Source organism: Urocampus carinirostris, chromosome 1, assembly GCF_059441175.1.
Source record: "Urocampus carinirostris isolate Australia breed hairy pipefish chromosome 1, RoL_Ucar_1.0, whole genome shotgun sequence".
NCBI classification, from domain to species: Eukaryota; Metazoa; Chordata; class Actinopteri; order Syngnathiformes; family Syngnathidae; genus Urocampus; species Urocampus carinirostris.
In genome coordinates, this window is record NC_142349.1 from 10,433,947 (window position 1) to 10,458,186 (window position 24,240).

At 39.4% G+C, this 24,240-nt stretch overlaps 1 protein-coding gene across 3 annotated transcripts in view; it reads left to right on the plus strand.

Annotated features, from left to right (window-relative positions):
• grin2ba (glutamate receptor, ionotropic, N-methyl D-aspartate 2B, genome duplicate a) overlaps window positions 1-24,240 on the plus strand; it is a 211,578-nt gene that overhangs the window by 117,683 nt on the left and 69,655 nt on the right. For all 3 annotated transcript variants that reach the window (XR_015849466.1, XM_088326013.1, XM_088326026.1), the window contains 3 exons: window positions 2,219-2,362; window positions 6,876-7,146; window positions 14,075-14,267. Coding sequence is in view for 2 of the 3 variants with exons in the window: in XM_088326013.1 (XP_088182139.1) it covers window positions 2,219-2,362; window positions 6,876-7,146; window positions 14,075-14,267 (608 nt within the window). In the remaining variant the exon portion in view is untranslated. The remainder of the gene's footprint in view (window positions 1-2,218; window positions 2,363-6,875; window positions 7,147-14,074; window positions 14,268-24,240) is intronic.

Genomic DNA, 24,240 nt, shown 5'->3' on the forward strand with positions numbered 1-24,240 from the left:
GAAAATCTTTAAATCTTTTTCATCTTTAACACCTCTATTCAAATTCAGTGGTACCAAATTACACAAGATGCATTCGTTTCAGGATCCTGTTCGCAGCTCTAATTGCTCATGCAATGTACTAATTTTCACGATTTGAAATAATCAAATGCTAACTACTGTAGAGAAAATTGATTTGAATTTGATTTACTTGCTTCATCGATCTAATTTTGTGGTTAGCAATTTAACCAGCAGGTGGTGCTCACCATTTCCCACTCAAATTAGTCCCTAAAATAGCCTTATTTGTCACTGTAGTATCAAGAAAGAAGCAATTCTTACAACATCTTGTATTTTAGTTTAAAATTACCGATTTTGCAGTTCATTGATAATGACAATGATTGATCAGTTTAAAAGAAAAATATATAGACACACAAATAAATTATGGAACATGATTTGATTTAAACAAACTATGATTTATTTACATGGCAGGGAAAATGAAAAGAAAGAACAAAGGACATTGTTGGCAAGAGAAACATTTATTGTTAACAAAAGAAAAAGGAAACGTACTGTCAAAGGGAGTTGGAGTTGAATGGAGGTGGCAATGTTGTAATTTCTTAGAGAAACACATATATATTGCTGGGCATAATTTGAGAAATTTACCTTAACAGTGCATGTATTGATTCACAGTAACCCAAAAAACAGATGTTGTTCATTTCGTGCACAAGATACCTTGAAGATTGAAGTTGGGGTGGGGTTTAGGGGTTGGGGGTATTGGTTGATGGATCACGTATTGATTTAAAGATCTTTTCCCGTGGGTCCTGCACCAACAGACGGTTGGCCCATGGTTGGGCTCAGGTAGAACGTAACTCCAACTTTATATAGCCTGCATGATTTGAATTCACCCAAGAGGCTGGAGAGGGGAGGCACGTACAAATTTCATGTGAATAACAAAAAAGAAAAATTACAATCTCGTTGCCAATGGTTAGTTTTTTGACATTTCCGCTTGCTGGTAAATATCCCGAACCAAACATTATATGATCATCAAACTATTAAGCCCATCAAGACACGAGATAACTGTAAATTTAAAAAAACAAAAAATGTTGTCAGTCGGCCTCGGTAATCCGATCATCTGACAGTGAACCACCCAGTTATAACAAAAGAGTTGTCTTGTAGGAGTATGGTGTGCGTTTCGGATATGCTGATGGAATGCAAAGGGGGAGAAGTTTGTAGCAAGAATCAAACAAAGGGGGGTGGGAAGTCTGTTTCTGTAGCTGGTCAGAGAATATTTCTTCTGGTCACTTACTGACCTCTCAAAAGGATCAAAGTGAACTCTAAACAGCTACAAAACACATCTTCCTGATCACTAAAAAAATGTATTTAGATATTGAAAAAAAGGTAAAAATACCGTAATAATATAAATGAAATAAAATGCGAGTTTATTATGAGGAAGTCGCTGTAATGGAGGTGTGTGCGCGATGCGGAGGTGTTGGAGTCAGAGGAGGGTTGCGGGAGTAGTGACGGCACATGACTTTTTATGATACGTAAGCACTTACGGTACTGTGCTAGTAAAATCGGAGTTACTGTAACTTTAAATGAACGTGAACACACAAAAAAACGTTGAAGCACACTGCACTGGTGTTTTTCTATTATCTATTACCTTGTTTCATTTGTCATCATTCTCCTTTTTTTCTCAGACACCCTACCGTTTCGGTTTCCTATAAAATGCAATTAAGGAGATACGATCAAAGCAATCATGTTGCAGAATACATGTAAGCTACAGGCATAACCAAGGGTCATGTGCCCGTTGGGGGGAGGCACATGCGCAAACTAAAACGAGCTGATAGTGGTAAGCGACCTCTAGTGGTAGCTTTTGGGACCGCTCGTGAAGGGGATTTTCCTTTGTAAAGCAGAGTTCTTTTGTCCTAAAAAAATTTCTCGTGTGTAGAAGTGCTCGTATAAAGTGGGGCCACTGTAGTGTCTTTCCATGAGCTAGCATAAACAGATGAGAATGATGGAGGGGATTACGAATAGCAGATTGATGTCTCTTACATAATCTTTCCACCGGAGTCGTGTACAAACTAATTAAAGGAGTCATAAAGTCATAATGACTACTATCATTAAAAGCCGCCAGTGTCTTCTGTAAGCAGGTGATGTGCAGCTAATTTATTGTTGGCACCAATTGTTTAGTGTCAACTACAAAGCCAAACGCTGACCCCTAATTATGTCTTTCTCTCCTACGCAGGATGACGACTCCATGTTCTTTCAATTTGGCCCCTCCATCGAGCAGCAAGCTTCAGTCATGCTCAACATCATGGAGGAATATGACTGGTACATCTTCTCTATCGTCACTACATATTACCCGGGGTACCAGGACTTTGTCACCAAGGTAACGCTGCTCACACTCTCAGCAGAAAGATTGTTACAAGGCTGGAAAAATAATAAGATTTACAGGTCATGTCCAAATATGATATAAATTTGTCATGATTGTAGTATCATTGATATGACACCAAGCTAAACTTCCAAAGAAGGACCGTGACCATGGAAGACGGTTTATTGATAATTGATTTTCCTTCTCTGAATGGTGAAAACTGCAACAATACAATACAATATACCATGTGCCAATGTATTCGTGGAAATAAACTTAAGATCCGCTCAAACTACTACAATATATAGTTGTTTAAACATCATATGAACACTTTTAGAAATACCGTCAGACTGTTGATAAACAAATACGTGTCTCCACGATGTCACCAGTCACTGAAATACCCATATCATGCCACATATCATTGTAAAGCTTAAACTCTTGGAATTCAAGATATGATGACGATTTCAAAATGTACCCATCACAGAAAGGTCACGATCAGGCTGAAACAACGTACCTGAAAACTATAAAGACGGTATAACTCACCTAAAAAGTTCCCTAGTATTCCGCTAATGAAACAATTCTTCAAAAACATGGTCTGGTTTCATTCGCAACTGTCCAGTGAATACAACAGTGTAAAATATTTACCCCAAAACGTACGTTAATACCGACAGATTAAAAAAAAGTTTGCCTAAAATCATTCCTGCATTGTTTGACCATCCTTGTTGTTTGTTTCACTCCATAACTCCCCTCAGATGATTTTCAATATGATTGCAGGCTCTGACCTATCGATTGACACCACTCTTAACAAATTGCAAGCTTTTTTTCATTGTCCGTAGCCTGTTATAGCCTATAAGGGCCTGTAATGAGAAAAAAAGCGAGAAACACATAACTTTGGCTCCAGATTCAAATTATGATTGACATATTAAATTATTACTTAGAGAGAAAACAGTTGCCTTAAGGACAACACAAAGATAGCCATACTGCTGTGGACTCGCCGGCAGCGGTGGCTTTGCGTTAATGCTTTAAAAAAAACAATACTACTTGAAAAATAAGTATTCAGACTGTTGAAAGACATATTTATAGGTAAGATAATACCCAAAGTAAATGTGTTTTAAATATGTGATGGATGATTTACTTAAAATAATTCAATTTCTTCATTTCTCATTGAATGAGCATACCATGCAGGCAGGAAACACAAATGCCCCTAAAATTGTTTTTATTTGCTCTGGAGAATTATTAACTTTGAATTTACTTTTAGTTTCTCATTATAAATTGAAGTATTTTTGAAAGAAGGGATATGAGTTTAGGGAATTTTCCATGAGGTTATTTTATCAAAATTCTGTTTTAAAGTATTTTTTGGATTCCTGCAAGATCAGAAAATGTGTCGAGAGTAACCGAGGTATTGCTTTATAAAGTTTAAATATCAAGAGGGATGCATGGTGATTTTTTAACTGAAAAGTAATTGTCACAGTTACAGTGTTCATTTTACCTGTGAAAAGTGATGGGTCCCGGGGACTTGCATGCTCAAAATTCTACGGGTCCCAACAGAGATCTATGGGTCCCCAAAATTTTGTGTTATCGAGGTTGAAATTGTTAATCGGCGACAAATATACAATATAAATCTATATATTCATTCAGTTTTAATCATCACAATTTATTGGTAATACAAATCAGATATCACTTCAAGATTTTCAGTTCACAACAATATTGTACATTATACAAAATAATATTGCTGAAATAACTATATTAATCTATATTTTCATTCAGTTTTAATCATCACAGTTAATTGGTAATACAAAACAGTTATCACTTCAGATTTTTCAGTTCACAAAAATGTTGTACATTATACAAAATAATATTGCTGAAATATTAGTCTATACATGTTCATGCAGTTTTAATTATCACAGTTAATTGGTAATACAAAGCAAGTTATCACTTTTTTTTCAGTTAATATATTCTTCGTGGTTTGCTGTCCCGCCACAGTTGTAATGCCTTCTCAAGGTCCAATCCATTATCATTCTCCTCATAGCGTCACCAGGAATATAATTTAGTCCATTTTCCTGCTAGGAGTATTCTTTTGTTTATCTTCTTTCGTCGAATCGTTGGCTTCAACACACGTGTTTTCCTAGCCTCCGCGATCTTCCGAAGAATTTCTCCGCTGTTTTTTGTGCCGGAATTATTGCCGTTGTTATCACTTTCTGCATTATGTTTCGTCTTATTACTGAGACTGAAGAATTACCAATTTTGTGTTGATTTTCACCTTCTCTCGACAACAACCATCACAACAATGACGTAATCTCGAAGCAACGAGATCGCGCTGGCCGAGATCGGCGTGCGGATAAAAACTCGAACCGCGAGACCAAAACAACAATGGCGGATCTGCCTGACAAAAAGTTTGGAGTGCGGTAAATCTTTGTTTAAAAAAAAAGTAATCAGTTAATAATGACAATTTTGTGTCAAAAAAGTTGCATCCCCAGCAAAAATTATGCGTCTAGGACGCAGGGACGCAGGCAAACGAGAACACTGTCAGTTATTGTATGTCACATTTATTGTCCAGATAGCAAAACATAGACTATATATTTGGTCATTAAGAGCTCCGCAAAAATATTCAGTCAGCCGACACTACTCGTTTGAATTATTCAAAGCATTTGTGTTCCTCATTATAATATAAAACAACTGTCCTAAATGCCAGACAATGTATTACTTTTATAAATTAGCAATGTGAAGGAAGATGGACTCCCGTGTAGTTTACATATGTAGATATTTTCTACTCCTTTAAAAGTTATGGGTATTGACTGGACTTTATCGGTTATTGTTAACAGAAGGAAAAAGCAGTTATCGTGACTCCCTGGTGACAACCATACTTGGTCTGACTCTCAAAGACTGTGTTTTGGTGTGTTATCATAGTATCATGCATGATGAAGAAAATATTATCATCTTTGATAGTACCCACTGTCAGCCGGACTTCACTTGATGCCCATTAAGATTTCCAGTCGATTAGTTAACTCTGCATTTCCAACTGCTCTGGATTGAAATAATGTTATCCCGATGCTCCTTTGATGATTTGGCTCCAAATCAAGGCACACCCCCTGCACCCTTCCACTCAAGTGCTCCAAAGTTGATTGTCTGGGTCGATGAATATTTATTCCAGCTACCTCAGTGGAAGAATGAGTTCCACTTATCTATCACTCCTTATCTTAAGGGTAAAAAAAATATGAATACACCGCAAAGAGTCTTTAGACATTTAAATCAAGGGGGGTGGACCATATCAAATACGTGATCAATACTAAGCATTGTGTTTGCAAAATATTATGTTTTGGAAGGTATAGTTGTCATGTTGGCTTCGGTATATTTGTATTTTCATTACATTGGTCATTTTTAGGGTTTTACTCTCTTTACTTTTGTTCTGAAACCTTTGCATTTTAACCCCATTGCCATTTTAATGTTACAGTGACATTAAACTCTATTCTGGTAGAAATACTTATTTTTCAATACCATTAAAGGCACAATGTGCATTCTTAAGCACCTCCTAGGAGTAAAAAAAACAAGAATAATGGAAGATCAGTGACTTTTATTTTATGTATAGCCAATTACTTTATCCACAAAATAAACAACATCAAAAGTAGAACCCCACTTTTCAACATAATGGCAATGATTTTTTCCCCATTAAATCTAAATGTGATAAACAATGCCAATGTACAAATGATGTGTGATATATTCAAAGGTACAGTGCGTATTGTTTAGTAGCTTCCACAGTTAAAAAACGTCATGCCTTACAAAAGATAGGCATTTGAATGATAAGCAAATACATGAACTATGATATAAACGTGCATTTTTTTTTCAAAATACTCATAGGTCATGAAATTAACATTCTACATAACATGAGCCTCAACTAAAAGGGAGCTTCCGTAATTGTCAGCCATCTTGCTTCTACAGGCACCAGAAAACCTGAAAAAGTTAGGGCAAAAAGAAAAAAAAAAAACAGATGTATAACGGTGTGATTTGGTCCTTTTGAGTCTCCGTAGTTTGTATCCATCTGATGGTGTAATATGTGCAGCCCTTTGAGACTCCTTGTGATGAAAGGCTATACAAATAAACATGACTTGACTTGACTTGTGCTTTTTAGCACTTCTTTCGGCTGCACTACACAAAACAGCAACATCTACTGGTCAAATATTACACACTGTCCCTTTAAAGTTTGGATTGTTTTTATTTTATACTGTGTCTATTATAATTCTAATAAATGAACTCAAGGGTCAGGTAAATTTTTCAATAATCATGACATTTCCACGCAAAATGTATCTACATCGGATCAGCATTGATCTATACTAGCTTGAATTTACTTGACTGGATCAAGGTAGGTAAATTACTGCTCTTGTTTTTTCGAGTTAAAAATGAAATGTATAACTTGATATTTGATGAAATATTTCAAAAATCCCTTACCCGTTCAGAAAAGACTTCTTAAATTGTTGGTCAATTTGAAACAACCGAGACAATATTTACCAAACTCGATCTTACTTGTCTGTCCCCCTAGATCCGAAGCACTATTGAAAACAGCTTTGTGGGCTGGGAATTAGAGGAAGTTTTACTTCTGGACATGTCTGTTGACGACGGAGACTCAAAGATTCAGAACCAGCTGAAGAAGCTCCAGAGTCCTGTTATTCTTTTGTACTGCACGAAAGAGGAGGCCAACACCATTTTTGAGGTTGCCCATTCTGTTGGGATTACTGGTTATGGCTACACGTGGATTGTGCCCTCCCTCATCGCTGGAGACACCGATGTAGTACCCGCAGAGTTCCCAACAGGTGAGAAGTTTGCATTTTGAAATTAGATTTGCTTATAATGGTCAGTTTGGGGAATGTTGGTCTAAAGCAGGAGGCAGCAACCCTATATAATGAAAGAGGCATTTAGACTTAAAAAAAACAAAAAACAAATTTCTGTGTATGCACAAAAAATAAAAAGCCTTACATAATCCTTATAATGAATGCAATACACATGCTGTGTATTTACTGTGTATCAGCTGTCTTAGCCTACTAAATGACTACCAGGTTAGTTGGATGCAGCACCTCCAGTGGGATACCGCCTCAAGCTTAACTTCACAACATTAACGGATTAGACGCTCCCCTACTACAACCATTCGACTTATGAAAAATGCTAAATACGAAAACATTTTTCGGGATGTCGAAAAATATCCGGACTTTAATGTGAGTTAGATTTTGAATTGTGTGCTCCTTTTCCCAAGTACAGGACAGTACTGTAGTGCTCCTTTCCGGCGCTACCGGAGTGTGGCGCTGCTAGAGCTCACCCAGCATCCACCCCGAAGAAGAAATCCGCTTCCTCTTCCTAGTTTGTCTGTAAACATACTCTTCTATAATGTATCTCCAACGGGCTAATAACTTTGACATTTTTATTGTTTAATATCTCGTGCATCCATTCAATATGGTTGGTGTAAAATGTAAAGAAGAGGCGAGCCGTTTGTTTTAAACAAAAGTGGAATAAGAAAGCTTGATGCGGTTGAGATATTGGTTGGATCAATTTTTTTCGGCCACTTTTTACCACGGAAGAGGAATTCGCCTAACTGTTGAAGCTCATCTTCCTAGAGTAAGTTGCACTTAACTTGATTCATCTTTATAGAGAATATTATTTGATGAAATATTTATTTTCTTAGTATGAAACAATACAGGTTACTTACACAAGCCTTAAACATACTTATATAAACCTTAAACATACAAAATATAGCACTGAAGCATCTTACGAACAATCTCGTTTGCAAGTAACGTCTGTGCCGTATTTTTCATTGCTTCCATAAAATTGAAGAAATGCAACAAAGAAATCCAATTTTTGAGGATTTGACAAAACAAAATGGAATATGCATAACATACTTGTTATCTGGGCAACAAAAAGAGAACAATAAAACAGCATACATTCATAAAGATAAGGAAGGTAAAGCAAATTTCATTAATCACATTAAAACATCTTTATGTCCAGTTATTTTTTTCTCTTTTTAAATTTGGGGTCCATGGCCAATCAGCCACCTGCCTAGCTTGTGAAGCTTCACCTTTGAAATGGGCGGAGCTTGGGCTTGCACAGCTGGGCCCTAACACAGGCGACACGGAGAGAGGAAAATATGCGATGGAGAGCAGCCTTGTAGTTTTGCGTTGCTGAGTTCTTCAGGAAGGAGTATAACCCTGAGAGCAACGACTTCCCGTCACAAAAAAAGACTGCTTTGCTCGAGGCAAAAACTGTATGCCGTCTTCTTACTACCCAATACCAGTGAGAGACAGGCACTCAAAGCAGTCACCTGCGAACTCGTACCAACTGATTCTCCCTCTCCTGTCATAGTTACATAGTTACATACCACTGAAATATTTATTCTACACATTTGTACAGCATTACAAAATGTTAAACGTGTTTGATTCATATTTGTTCTCGTACAAAAACCATATTACAATATACATATTTGCCTCCCCCGTCTTTTTCAATTTGTGACCATTTTTGGAAAAGTGCCGGTGGGCCACATGCTTGCATGTGGCTCCTGAGCCGCGGGTTGCCAACCTCCGATCCAGATCCAGAAAGTCAGCAGTGTTTGTTTGGCAATAACTTGCAGTGGGAATCACAGCTTCAACTCTTTCCTTTTCCCGTGTTAAAACAAACAGATCATTTGCCTGATTTAAGTCAATGAGGGTGCCATCAATTTTCACACTCTGAATGTTTTCCTATCTGTGTGATGAATTGTTTTCACACCCTTTTGTGGAAACATCTGAGCATATTTTATGTCTGTTTGCTCTTGACATGTCTGTAAACTAACCACATGCCCTTCATCCCAGCTTTTAAAACCCAGGTAAAAAATGTACATAATCGAGTTTGTCTCCTTTCTGTTTGATCAACTCTGATATGTGGCCTTATCAGTTATGCAAATCTCAGAGATGCCCCTCCCCCACACCTACCCTTGATTTATGGAGCCACAGAGAAAAGCGCGACCCACTTATGTGGCGCCCGGATGATCTTTCAGTTAACGCTGAAATATTATCAGATGAATCATATACGACATAATGACAGATAGAAGACCAAATGTTAGCTTTTTGTTTAATGTGTGATAGATCAAATACAGACTTCCCGAGGACACAAAATGAAAAGCATGTTTATTATCCCAAAAATTTTATACAACACCAGGCACAGACAGAGAGACAGACTTATAGATAGACAGACATAGATCCCACATATGATAGAGATCTCTCATATAATCTCACATATGATAGTGTTAGATCACACATAGGGTAAATACAGAGCTCACAGATGGTACACACAGATCTCACTGATGGTAGATACAGATCTCACATATGGTAGATATACCGATCGATCTCACCTGTGGTAGTAGAGTGATTGATCGATCAATCTCACAAATGGTAGATAGATCGATCGATTGATCAACCTCAAAAATGGTAGATGGATTGATAGATATATCTCAAATGGTACATAGGTCGATTTATCGATCCCACAAATGGTAGGTGAAGTGATAGCATGATCTAGCAAATAGTAGATCGATCGATTGATCACACAAATGGTAGACGGATCGGTTGACCAATCAATCAATACGAGATAAGGTTAAGAGATTGATCGATCTCACAAATAGTAGATAGACAGATTGATTCATTACACAAATTGTAGATGGATAGATTAATAGATATCACAAATGCTAGCGTGGTCAATCACACATATGGTGGATATACTGTATTGATAGACCTATTTATCTAGATCGAGGGACCGATTGATCTCACATATGGTGTATACAGTAGCTCGTTAGACCTTTCAATGTTACATATAATAGTTGGATCGATAGATCGATAGACCGATTAATCTCACAAATAGTAGATAGTTAGATCGATCGAGCTCACATATGGTAGATAGATTTATAGATCAATCCATCACACATATGGAGTGATCGATTACTCTTGTGTACAGAAGATAGACAGATTGATCAAACGTATGGTAGATAAAGTGAATGATCACACAAACGGTTGATAGTTCAATATATCATAGACCGATTAATTGCACATTGTAGATCTTTTTATCTTTCCAATGTTTGATCAATGTTCCATATGAAAGACCATCCATGATAGACAATCGATCTCGCCCTCTCTCATGTATTATCCATCCATTCATATGCTTTGGGTTGTACATTCAATTTTTCATCCCTCTTACACCCTCCTCTGCTCTACCTCTATCTGTTCCTATCTTGATCCATGACCTTCTTGAGGCTGGACTAACCTCATATAATCACCCCATAACTGACAGATTGAAATTTGTATCGACCTTTACGAAAAAGGTTGCTAGAGTCAGGTTAAACAAACACACATCAGCACACACAGGTTTCTATTTCATCTCATGAAAAATAAACACTGAAGTACAAGCGATGGGCAACGGCGAGTGAGACCGTGTTAGAAACGTGTCAACAGAGCTTGGTCCTGGAGGGAGGGAAGGAGCTGTCAGCAGCGATGCCCCCACAAGGGAGGCACTTTGCCTGGCTGCCTGTCTACTTCTCAACACTGACATGCGATCGCACAAGCTGACATGCCGTCATACACTGTCACACGGATGCACCCAGTCTGATGGAGTGCAGCAAACATTAAAAGACGAACTGAAAGACAGATAGTCTGATAAATTGTTTCGAAAGTGGCATGTTCTTAGCTGAGGTATCCGACAGAAGAGCCCATACAAGAAGATCACTCACATGCTGGATCCGCAAGTCAAGAGGGCACTCGCAGACAGACCTGCTCCTTAACGCCTCATTTGTGGCATCTTCGGAACAACAGAATCGCCATTCTACTCTAAAACCAACCACGAGAATCCTATTTCACAACGAGTGTGTATTTCAAACACTCGGGTGGATTCAGGTTATGATCGTCTTTTAACACCTGCTTGGCCAATATGTAATAAACTGAGAACACTCCGAGGTGGATCGCCATCTGTTCCAACAGACCACCACGTCACAGCATCATACAGCCTTTACTGAGGAAAGTTCTTAAATGTGCAGAGTAGTCAGAATTTGTAACTAATTCTGCAAAGTCTCAAAGCCATCAAACAACTAACAGTTTTAGTGATAACTTTCACATTGATAATGTTTAGCTTACAAAAAGGTGAAAGTATGTGATCAATTTGTGACATAAGTGTGTACCTTACCATTTCATTAAAGAACCACTATTTATTAGTTAGTACAAAATACTATCTTGATTTAAAAAACCTTCATGGTGTTAATATTAAGCAAAAACCAATGTACTATTACATAAACGTGTCTATTTTAAGTACAGACAGGTCTTGAAACTTTGGATTATATTGTATTATATGGAATGAAATACCTCATCAAGAGTGTTTGTTTTACCGCCATGTTTCTACAACGTATGCAGTAATGACAATTTGTAAAGTTAGCTTGTCCCGTTGATGCTTTCAGCACCTGTTTTACTTACGTTTCATGGCGGGGTCTCGCAAATCCAGGGGTTCCTGCATGCACCTGCTTCTCTTTGACTTTGCTCTTAAACTTTTTCTCTTTTTTTCACTTAATTTCCCTGCCAGGCACTTATGTTAGCCACTTGAATATAGCCTATGGCTCGAAGCTAGCCGTTGTTGTTTGGAGGTGCATTTAAATTACCTGAGTTTTGCATGAAATTCGAATTTGGGCAAAAGCAAACTGGTAATGAAAAAAGTTACAAAAAAAACGTGCCTTTTGCAAAAACTGTCTCGCAACGTGTTTTTGAGATGTGTTCAAAATACATTTTGGGGAAAACGTTTTATGAAAACACTCTTATTTGCAATTCCAGCCGTCGTGTGGCTCTGTCCAGTGATGTATATGTGTTAGAAGTCAGGTTCATTGTTCATATGATAAAAATTTAACTTTGAGAGGATAATAATGTAATATGCAACAACAAGAAATTCTGTAAATACACACATGAAATTAGCAGTCCCCTTGTTTTTTGAATCACAGTCATTTCTGTACGGTGCTGACCTACACACATACTACTTATTTAAAACCCGCTCTCTTGACAAAATACAATCTTCAGCGCATTTTATTTCACTGTGTCACATTAGATGATTTGATAAACGTAACGTATAAGCATAATGCCAGAGCCTGTGTCCCTTATCAACAAACATCCCACTTTAAACTTGTCTCCATAACGCAATTACTTAGGATTGTTTACGCTCATTTCGACCTTTACTTTTTTTTATAAACAATGGTTTCAAAACAAGGTGCAAGCAATGTTCTTTTGAACGAATATATCAAAATACTGCAAATGAGGAGACTGATGCATTAACCTTGGGTGCAGACGGCGCTGGGCAGAGAGAAGTGCGCTATGTGCATAATTTAGCCCACCAATACTGCTCACTCAATGAAATTGCTGTGTGCTTGGCTAGCGTTTCTGGCTGTTTATAGTTTTTCTGTGGGTTTTCATCCTAAAGTGTCTCAACAGTTAACCTAAATGCTTTAATGAGTTTTCATAAAAAGGAATCCTTAATGACACACAGCCAAAACGTGGTCTGTTGGTGTGACACCTTGACTGTAATGGAGCGTATTCTCTTTACATACTGGACCAAACCATTCATACTACATGAGCATGAGCGCTACGTAAGAAATGCCACACTAATCTTGATTCCAAGCTTAAGAATTCGAGTGTGAGTGCATGAGTGCCATTTTGTCTCTGAACCACATGTACTCATGAAAAGAGCCATGTATTGTTCCCGATCCCTGCTTTAAGTCTTACATAGTGCAACTTATTCAAAGGCACAAGCTTCGGCTCACTTCTATGATGCAGTGACAACAATTAGTGAATTATTATACTCTGTAACTCTAGGTTTACTCTTCTATGAACAAGGACATCAAAATGATGTGTGGATGTTTATGTAAATATTTTTTGACTTGATGTATGTACTGTGTTCACACCTGAGTGTTGCAGTCACTCACTAAAGTGTCATCAATAACAGTGAATCGTTTGTTGTGAGTTAATCATAAGAGGTCAATAACAGCAGATTACATCAATGGATCTCATTATCAAAATGTCAGCCATATTTTAATAGATGGATCTCATTTTCAAGCCATTCCAACAGCTCACGTTGTGTGACTTTCAATTATCTGAGCTATTCTACCAATCCATTGCAACATCAATCAATAAAATAACTCTGCTTTGCATTTAAATGAAAACTGACACCAGATTGCTCACTCATTTGAGGATATTCTTTAATAGTGGATGGCGTGCAGGTTATATAAAGGGAAGCGCTTCCAGAAAAAATGTTCACTGAGTCGCAGATTGTGGAGAGAGAGCAGCATTCAGGCGCACAGAGGGATAAACAAGCGCACAGACAATACAAAAGCTAGCAAACAGAGCTACACAGCTTCAGACTGACAGATGGACAAACAGAGCAAGGTGATAGATGCGCAATCACTGCATCGTCTATCGTGACTCTTGGAGGCGGTTCAAAACATGTCCTCTCAGTAGAATCAGGCCCAATGATCAACACTGGCTCCCTGCTCCGAATTACTCCATCTGCGTCTCTTTGCTCCTCCCTGTTAAGATCCCTCTCAACTCGCTCACCAGCTTGCACTGTTTACCTTCTAAGTTTTAATCCTTCCTTAACTTACGCTCCATTCAAACAAATCCCTCTGCCACCGTCTGAATCTCCATGGATGTCTGCCTCTATGACCCTTAATCAATCTACCCTTTACTTTCCGTATTCTCCATCAAGGTCTGCTGTCCGTGTCCTATGATGAGTGGGACTATGGCCTCGAGGCCCGTGTTCGGGACGGTGTGGCCATCATAAACATGGCGACTTCCACCATGATGCGTGACCGAGGAGCCCACACCCTGTTCAAGTCTGAGTGTCACGGAGCGCCTGATAAGAAGACCCCCATCTCTGGCAACCCTAATGAAGTCCTCAAGTAAGTTGTTTTGACTCCCTAGTTAAGTTGTTTTGATGGTAGACAGACGGACGGATGGAGAGACAGACAGGCAGACAGATCACTACTTGTGGTTGTAGAGCAAGACAAATTCTAAGATCTTACACACGATGAAATTGAAACATCTCGCCAATGCAATCTTGGTCCTGTAGCCTTCTTTGAGAGCTTTAGAGGATATTAGACTAAATGCTAAAGATTTGTTCAGTTGAATTAAGCAACACCAGGGTTCCTACCTCTTGTGTCTAATTCTCATGATGCAATTTTTTACATTGATATTTGATTGTACTGTAAAATTTACTTTACCTCTGCAAAATGACTGATATTGATATTGACTGATAAAAATTTTAATTCCAACTGTTTTCATTCATGTTGCATTTATTTAATGGTGCATGGTGCGGTAAACATGAAGTAAATGCAAATGAAGCAAATGGTCAGTTCTTAAAAAAAAGATGTTCAACAATCCACTTGAATTAATTGAAAAAGTAACAGTCAAGTTGCGGAAAGCGTTGCAACGCAATTGTGTCTTTGACAGGTTGACAATTAGGCAATAGCACTCTGGCCGCAGGCTAGCCACAAAATCGCTCACAGTTTCTAAAGGGTTGGTGGCTACTCATATACACTGCAGCATGCAATGGAGCTGTCTCCTGACCGCCCTACAACACTAAACATTGCAACGGATGCTAGTGTACCTACCCCAACACCTTCATCCCCTGCATACAGTGATAGTTCTCCCCCTCCATTGTAATAATAAACTGTGCTCACAAAGCCCACTTCATAGACGGCTTGCTGAGAAAATTGGACCCTACCGCCTCCACTGCAAGTCTTAGTGGCAGTCTTTTTGAACCGGCTCTGCTGCGCAATGCATGGTGGCCATTCCCTCTTTGCGCATCCTAATTGGTCTCAATGACGATTCAGTGTATAAATACAAACCTCTGTCATGCTGTGCTCCAGAGCTCAGCTCAGAATTATATTTAGCAGATCAGCATCACCTCTCAGGTTTACGCCTGCACTTGTATTGTCTACTTGTATGTTTCTAGAGCTGTCATGAAAGTCAGGTACATCTGCTACATCTGCACTGTGGGGTTTTAGCTGCATTTGACATGATGGCACACACTTTATGGCCTGATTCAGACAACAGCTTGTCAACTCTTGTGTAGAGTAGAAAAATAGGTGCTGTAGCAGATACAGAGCGGATTGTCCTAATGTGTCCTTTCTATTTCCTCGCCCAGTTAGAAACATTTTGTATCCAAACAAAACAGTCACACTTTGCTGGTTACCCATCTTTGCCAAGAAAAAACTGTTCATGCCAGGAAGGTGTATTCCCTATACCATGCATAACCTATTTTTTTAATCCTAACCCACTAAACTAGTGATGGGTTGTGCATTTCACACTTTGGCTGTCAGTGGTGCTACGTCTGAATCAATCCAACCCCCAAAGTTGGACTTCCTGACATGCTTAAGGAGGGTAAACAATTGACCATGTTTATGTCACAGTTGTGTTTTCAAATAAGATCCACATGATTGTCACAAATTATCATCTGAAGTAAAACAGTGGATAATGTCCTGAATATAAGGTGTAATATAGCAATTTATAATTTGACAGTACAGAAGTTATTTGTGAAATGAAATGAAAATGAAATGATCTGCATTTATATAGCGCTTTTCAAGTCAATGACTTCCCAAAGCGCTTTACATTGTGCTTCACATTTCCCAATAGCTGCCGTGATCTGTGCAGCCATGTAAGGCGCTAACCTGCTTATTGGGGGTAATTGGGGGTTCAATGTCTTACCCAAGGACACTTCGACATGTAACACGGACAAGCCGGGATTCGAACTGGGATCCCTTAATCCTAAAACGATCGCTCTACCTCCTGAGCTACTGCCGCCCCCATTTGTAAAACAACATGTTCATTAAGTGCTAATACTACCTGTTCTTCTTTGTTTTAAATGTATAATTTAGTATTCAAATGTCTAAATGAGGGTTTCTACTTTGGGGTTTTGACTATTGTGGGACCTTTTTGGAACACAATTCCTGCAAACAAAACAAGGGTTTAATTTATTAACTTTTTGAGAAATCTTTTCATTTGTCTATCCGCATACTTTTTCTGTCACTGTCATCTCCTTCAAAATTACTTCTTGTTCCAACATCTGTGGAAAACACGTACACTGGAATATGAATTTTGTGGATAAAAGCTGATTAGCCCCATTTATGTAGTGCCGGTGTGCCTAATGAAGTGGCCAGTCAGCATGTGTTCTTGCTTTCTCCTCCATCTGCTCCACAACCTGCATCTGCGCTTTAGACGTGTCGTTTTTATAATCAATTTAGCGATGTTGTTGATTAGATCAGTTGCAGGCACGCCGTAGATCCTTCGCCCCCTCGCTGCTTTAACCAAATTTGTGTGGCGATAACCTTTGTCTTCAAGTGCTCAATCAAGAGATTATCAATGGGGGAGAGTCTATGAAGTGGAAAGTGAACGGCTGCTGGCCCGCTTTTCCAGAGCGTAGTTTGTCGGCACGCGCGCCTCGCTGCCGTGGTATGACGGTTTGCCATTGAGCGAATCGATGTATGGCGCGACGGATAAATGCCGCGTGCGGAGAGTAACAACTCAATGAAAGGCGGTGAGAAGATAAATGAATGCCGATGCATGAAAAAAGCGCTTCCATGCAAGACACCGGGGTCACAGAATTTTTTTAACGATGATGAAAAGGATGTGAATCATATGCTTCGGCCTTTTTAATCAACCCGTTTTTCACATAATTCAACACTTTTGATTACTAGTAGATTCTTGCAGCAGGGAAAGAGAGCATCCTTTTCCAAATTGCGGTTGATTAGGTTCCTCTCATCCAGTGGCAGACCATGCAGTTTAATACTAGGACTTCCGCTTTAGTCTGAACTAGTGTTGTGTCGTTCACAAACAAACTGGCTCTATAAGCCAGCACTTGGAAGTGGAATTTTATTTATGAGGATTTGTGTTGAGTAGAGGGGATTTGGATGCGCCAAGCACCCCGCGGACGCATAGCACGTGAAGCCTGTCTTTTGTAACAAATTTTAAGTAAGACTGTTAAAACAGAGACAGAGAAGATAAATAAAGGGAAGATTATAAGATAATAATAATAAAAATAAAAAATTGGAGAGAAGTTCGACCCGACGCAAAGGTAACTTTTCAGAGTTGTCCAACCTGTCACTATTAGGTCAACGCATCATTATAATAATAATAATAATGCATTTTATTCAAAAGCGCCTTTCAGGCCACCCAAGGACACTGTACAGACAATGAAAAAATACAATTTAAAAAGTTGTAAGCGAAATAATAAATAAAAACAAGACATAAAATCATAAAAACATAGGAAATGGAGAAGCTATGTGTTGTAGGCAGTCCTGAACAGGTGTGTTTTTAGACGGGACTTAAAAGTGGAGAGAGGTGTGCAGTTTTGGAGGTCCGGAGGTAGATTCTTCCAAAGCTTGGGAGCAGCGCGACTGAAGGCTCTGGCTCCCATGGTGCTCAGGTGGGCAGGGGGCACTGACAGTCGGAGGGAGGACGAGGATCTGAGGGAGCGAGTGGGGACGTGCACCTGTAGAAGGTCGGACAGATAAGGAGGAGCACGGTTGTGAATTGCCATGTATGTATATAGGATCAGTTTGTAGCTGATGCGATGCTGAACAGGAAGCCAGTGTAGCTGTTGGAGGACGGGGGTGATGTGCTGCTGGGAAGATGTTTTTGTGATGATGCGAGCAGAGTCGTTTTGAACCAGCTGAATTTTATGGAGGGACTTTTGAGGAAGGCCGAAGAGGAGAGCATTGCAGTAGTCAAGGCGGGATGTGACAAGACTGTGGACGAGAATAGCAGTGGTGTGGGGGGTGAGGGAAGGGCGGAGTCTGGTAATATTGCGGAGGTGGAAATAAGCAGTGCGGGTGATGGTGTTGATATGTGAGTGGAAGGTAAGCATGCTATTATTTACTTGAGTAGCTACGTTCTTTTGGCACGATTGCTTTGGTGGATTACCGCCCCTCTAGCCAATTATATTTTTTTTGAGGGCTCTCAGACACCATACTCAAAAACTGATTGGTTCGACCAACAGCTTTCTGCACACATCTGGATGCAGCAAGAGCAAGTAGAAGCAATGAAGGAAACTGCCAGACAATTTGTGATTATTTAATAAGTATTGATGGACAAAATTCACACGATTTTGATGTTTTTAGGCCAGCAAACAAGCACTAGAGGCCCACAAATCCTCTCACCACATTGTTTTGGAATTTATCTTTCATGTGCCACCGATCTGCAGCTCAAGCAGACCAAATTATCTGATAGTCATTACTAATTCTATATTCTCTGAGAAGCTTACAAAGAAATACAGAAGGTTCTGAAACCAAACCTTGGAAAATTGATTGAACTCAGTAGCTGATGGAAAGAATAATCGCCAAATTATGCGAATTGGATTAGAAATTGTTCCGACTCTCAAAAACTAATTAGAGGAAGTTATTAATCTGCACGAATAGGATGGGTCCGATTCAGAAACTGCTTGCTCTATTTCCTGTTTTCTATTTACTCTGAGCAGCGCCGTCTCAAATTACCTTCCTGAGAAATATAAGTGGAACACATTTTCCCTGGATTGCAGGGAAATCACATCGGTTCAGAGAAGTGCCGGCAATCATCATCAAGAGTTCCCCAGGTCAACAAAACCGACTGCATTCGATTTTCAGGACGATACCTTTGAGAGACGTTTTCAGCCACAAAAAGTTTGGATTGTGTGACCTTACTAGGGAAAGAGTGGGGGATGTCAAGTATTTTGTAAAATTGATGCAGCCAGAAGGGTGTAGACTATATAAAATAGGTGGCACTCCCCTCCCCCGTTCTTTCTCTAATTTGAATAGTACCTGTGCAGCAACGATCCAATATCCCTGGTCGACTATTGCTGCTTGTGGCGGCTGGTAGAATGCATGTTAAAAATGTTTGCATGTAGTTAACTGCAATAAACAAGGGATTACAATATAGCTGCAAAATCATTCAATCAGTTTTGTTTCATCACTGTCAGGGCTGAGGAATACAGTAGCTTAGGAAAACAGGTGAGCCACGATTAGTTTTTACCTGATTCCTTAACAGCTCCGATACATTATTGGCACGTATTTGCAGCAGCCATATTCGGTGAAGAACTAGAACACAGAAACCATGATGTCATGTTTTTGCAAATTGTCTTGGCTCAATCAAATCATTTCCATTCATTTTACATACATATTATATAGATCAGGGGTGGCGAACACGTGGCTCTAGAGCCGCATGCGGCTCTTGGCCAATAAGAATGCGGCTCTTTGCCTCATCATATTTTCTATATACTGTGGCTCTTTGCCTCGTTTCATGTTTAGTTTTTTTAGTGTGTGTTGAGGGTGGACACTTTCCTTGATATCAACACAAGAATAATACTTGTTGTATTGTAAGGAGAGGAGTGTGTTATTGGAAATAATATGTTTTTGATTGTGTGTGATGGTGTGTGTCTGTCTGTCATGGCAGGTCAGTGCGTGGTGTGGCTCTTTGACTCTCACAGTTAAAAATTTCGGCTCTTTGTGTCAACCTTGTTGGACACCCCTGAAATAGATAGTAAAAAGCGACATAATAAATTTAAAATTTAGTAGACACTCAAAATAAAGAGAGAGGAAATTAATTGATTTTGAACTTGCAAGGAAAACAGGGAGAGAAACCTTCAGATAAGGAATTCTAACCGGTTTTGTCCTAGGTTACAAAAGATGATCCGCCCTAAAGAGTTTGGGACTTAAAGAGAAGCAACATGATTAGTGACAATGATGTAATTTAAAACAACAAACATCAGTGCGCAATAATAGTCAACATAACGAACTGGCCTCCTATGATATCTCCTTTGCAGGTGTCCGTTATTAAAAAATGAATAAACCTTTGAGTGACAGCCTGACAATAATTTACTTTCACATCTGCCCCAAGCATGCTGACGAGTACTAAAATTAGCCAAATATGCAATTAAATCCCAAAATTGGACAGCCATTCTTTTACCATTTTAAAATACCTGCCCTTCTTTCACATCATTACGACGTAATGGTGCTCCTGTTTCATTTCGATTGTTATAACACTGCTATTTTTTCCTACAACATGAACTGCACAGTCATTTTTAGAAACCTAATGTGAAATGCCTGCTTACCTTGCCCAATTCCTTCCATTTTCTTCATGTGTTGCCCATATATGAAATTTTGGACATCCCTGGTTGTCTGTGTCGACCTTCTCAATTTCCAGGCCTGAAATGATCATTCTTTCCCCCCCAAGAATTGCGCCTTGCTCATATATTCTAAAGTCGAGCAATTTGGGCAAATTTAATGAATTAAATATATAAACTATGTCAGTGTGTCTTAATCCATTTATATATTTGCCCTGCGTCTGGCATGTGACCATTTCTGTACCCTTTTTTTTGCCCAAATTCAGCTGGGATGGGCTCCAGCTCACCTGTGACTAATTAGGACAAGCAGTGTCCAAAATGAACAGATGAATAGATTATGCCAAGTCGCTAGTGACTTGTGTTTACAGGGCACTTCATTAGCTGTCGCTGCAATTGTTGTGACATCCAAAATGCTGCCTTTGTCGAGATAAAGATACTCAGGATTTGTTTTTTTTTCTCTTTCTCTTGTAACACCGTGCAGGTTCCAATTGAGGGGTCTAGTAGAAAAGTGGCGTTGTGCTTACCGCCACTACTGAAGTTTGATTCCCGCTGCTTGCGAATTACGGTATTTTTTTGCGATTTCGGTCAGAGATGTTTATCGATTGATCAATCCTTGCACTATTATGGTAGCGTACTGTAAAAATGTGTACACGTATAGTTACTATAAGCATCACTAGTTTTATCCCTGTATTCTGTGGTATATAACGTGCACCGTGTTACAAATTGAGATTTTTAGGTGCACCTTATAGTCCGAAAAATATAGTAAAAGTATAGATACATTTTTTTTATCTTAAAGCAGTTAAAAGGAAGAAACGCCAGCCAACAACAAACCCCAAAAAATACTATGCTAAGCTACTGTAAATAAATAAAATCCACGGTCTTTCTTTTTCTTGACGAGGGACTTTAGCGGAGGGAAGCGGGGAGTGAGAGGAAAAGAGAGCGGAGAGAGCGATGCCAAGATCATGTGTTTGACAGCATGGCCGCCGACCCCTTGTGCCATGATGCCGTGCACACCACCCAAACGAGCTTGAACTTGGAAAAGTGTCAATTGCCCTGGAAGCCTTGCAGACCCTTCGGAATCCCCGACGCATTGTGCTGCTCGCAATAATGTGTGGCAGTGTTTGTTGAGCCCATTTGCACCTCTGTGCATGCATACAGGTACATGTGCACACGAGCACTTGAATGGAACTTGATTGATTGATTGACATTTTTCTTTTTGTTCCTATGTTCATCAAACATTAGGTTACAATGAATTTTAAATCAACAACTGACAAAACACAAGTGAAAAAGGGCTTACAGGAAAAAAAGCAGAAAATTCAAATACAGTGGAACCTCGGTTCTCGACCATAATCCGTTCCAGAACCCTGTTGGAAAACCGATTTGTTCAATCACCGAAATCGTTTTTCCCATTCAAAGTAATGTAAAATCGTTTTAATCCGTTCCAACACCCTGAATGTTTACCATGAACGTAAACATGAAGCTAACCCAGGCTAATCATACGTTCTTTCGTACGGAAGATTACGCTAACATGAACGTGTAAAAATTAAAAACAAAGGATTCTGAATAGGCTTTCTTACCTTTGTGGTGGACGGTGGGGAGAGAAAAATCATCAAAAGTTTTTCAACCTCTTCCAAAACTTGCGGCAGTTGCTTGCTTATAGCGCTAACTTCCTTAGCCGCATCACTCGATTTCACAGCCTCCTTATTCTTTATTATCGTACTGATAGTAGATTTAGCCATGCTGTATTCACTAGCAAGATCGGAAATTCGTACACCTCTTTCATATTTAGCTATTATGTCTTTCTTAAATACAATAGTTTTACGAACAACTTGTCTTTTTTCACCTGTCCTGCTTGCACGACCTTCTTCGGAGGCATAATTAGGGGCTAAAACACCCATACGCCGCTCAGCATCGCACCCTAGCGTACCGGCATTCGAACTCCCCGATTTTTTGATCGAACAGCGAAGCAGGAATTTCTCGAAATTTTTGGTCGAACACCGATTTGTCCGAACTGAGAGGCGTTCGAAAACCGAGGTTCCACTGTAAACTATTTCATCGATCCATCCATTATCTGCACCGCTTATCCTCAGTAGGGTCGCGGGGTGCTGGATCCCATCTCGGCTATCTTCAGGCAGTGGGAAGGGGACACCCTGAACTGGTTGCCAGCTAGTCGCAGGGTACACAGATACAATCAACTCACTCGCCCATTCACACCTAGGGACAATTTGGACCAGCCAATTAACCTGACATGCACGTTTTTGGAATGTGGGAGGAAACCGGAGTGCCTGAGGGAAACCCACACGAGCACGGGGAGAATATGCAAACTCCACACAGGAAGTGTGGAACCCATGACTTCAGAACTGTGCCGCACACGCGCTAACCACTGGGTTGCCGTGCTGCCCTAAACTATTTCAATAAGTAGATATATGTATGTTTTTTTCATTCACTCTTCCTCTCCCCTCACCTCGCTCCATCCTCCACATTTTAGATCATGTCCATATTTTGTCTAAGGTTTGAATAAGAACCTTTACATGAAGAGTCCATATGGCTTCTCATTTATAGTATGATTCATTAATGTAACCTTGAATCAATCTTGATTTATATTCTCGCTTCAATGTGTGGAGGCATTCTCCAATCTATTCCACATTTCTGGTCCATACCACACAATGGAGTGAGATCTTTGGGTTGTTCTTGTTATTTCGGATAATTTGTAATTTTCTCTCATGTATTATCCCTAAAATTTTCTATGCATATAGCATTGTAAATTTGCTGGTAAGCTCCTTCTTGCAGCTCCATACATCATATGAGCAGTTAGATGCCTGATCAAATCATGCAACTTTAGGAGTTTCAGTAACTTTAGGTTATGTGTATGTCCTCAACTAGTTTTGAACATGTTCAAATTGCTTTTTTTTATATATCATCAATATAGGATTTATGGTTGTGGGAGTAGACTTGTACACACCTTTCCCAGAACTATAAATCCTCTTTTCATGATACAGATATTGTTGTGCCTAATTTGAGAAATGTTCCTAAATAGCTACCCCAAAAAACCGCAAGCATATTGTCTGTTACCTTGATGAATAAGGCCGCGTTCGTGAGTTACGTCTTGGCACGCAGCAGGAAGCATTTGGGGGCCCCGGGGTGATCCATCAATCTGGCCCGGGGTGCCTTGTGCATGGTTGAGCGCAGACTCGTCCCTCGTCCACATGAGAAAAGAGAGACTGAGAGGTAGATGCATCCAACTTTTATAGCTGGGTGGATTTCACCTTAGTGGGTCGAGGGGAGGGGTACAAGGGACCTTGCCCATGTCCCCCTCCCTTGCGAAAACCCAGCCAGAGATTGATTTAACTACAATGGAAACTTCGTCAGTCGGCTCCAGTAATTCAATTAACAATAGTCAACCAATCAGTTAAAACAAAAGAACACTTGAGTCTATAGAGGGAATGAAAACGGGGATGAAGTTTCTGTTGCAGTGGGTTTCTGTATTAGGTCCGATAATATCTCTATATCTGTACAGAATATATTGTGTTTTTATTTATTAGTTTCGTTCTTTAAAGGGATGTTGCGCAATATTTGACCAGGAAATGTCTCTGTATTGTTCAGTCCAACCAAAAACAAGAGCTACACAGCACAAGAAAGAATACAAACTACGGAGACTCAAAGTGACTTTTATTGTTTTACTTTTTTTTGCCTAGCTTTTTAAAGGTTTTTTTTTAGGGTTCCCATTACAGCGATATGGCGGACAATCATGTCAGCACCATCAAGGTGAATCTTTTATA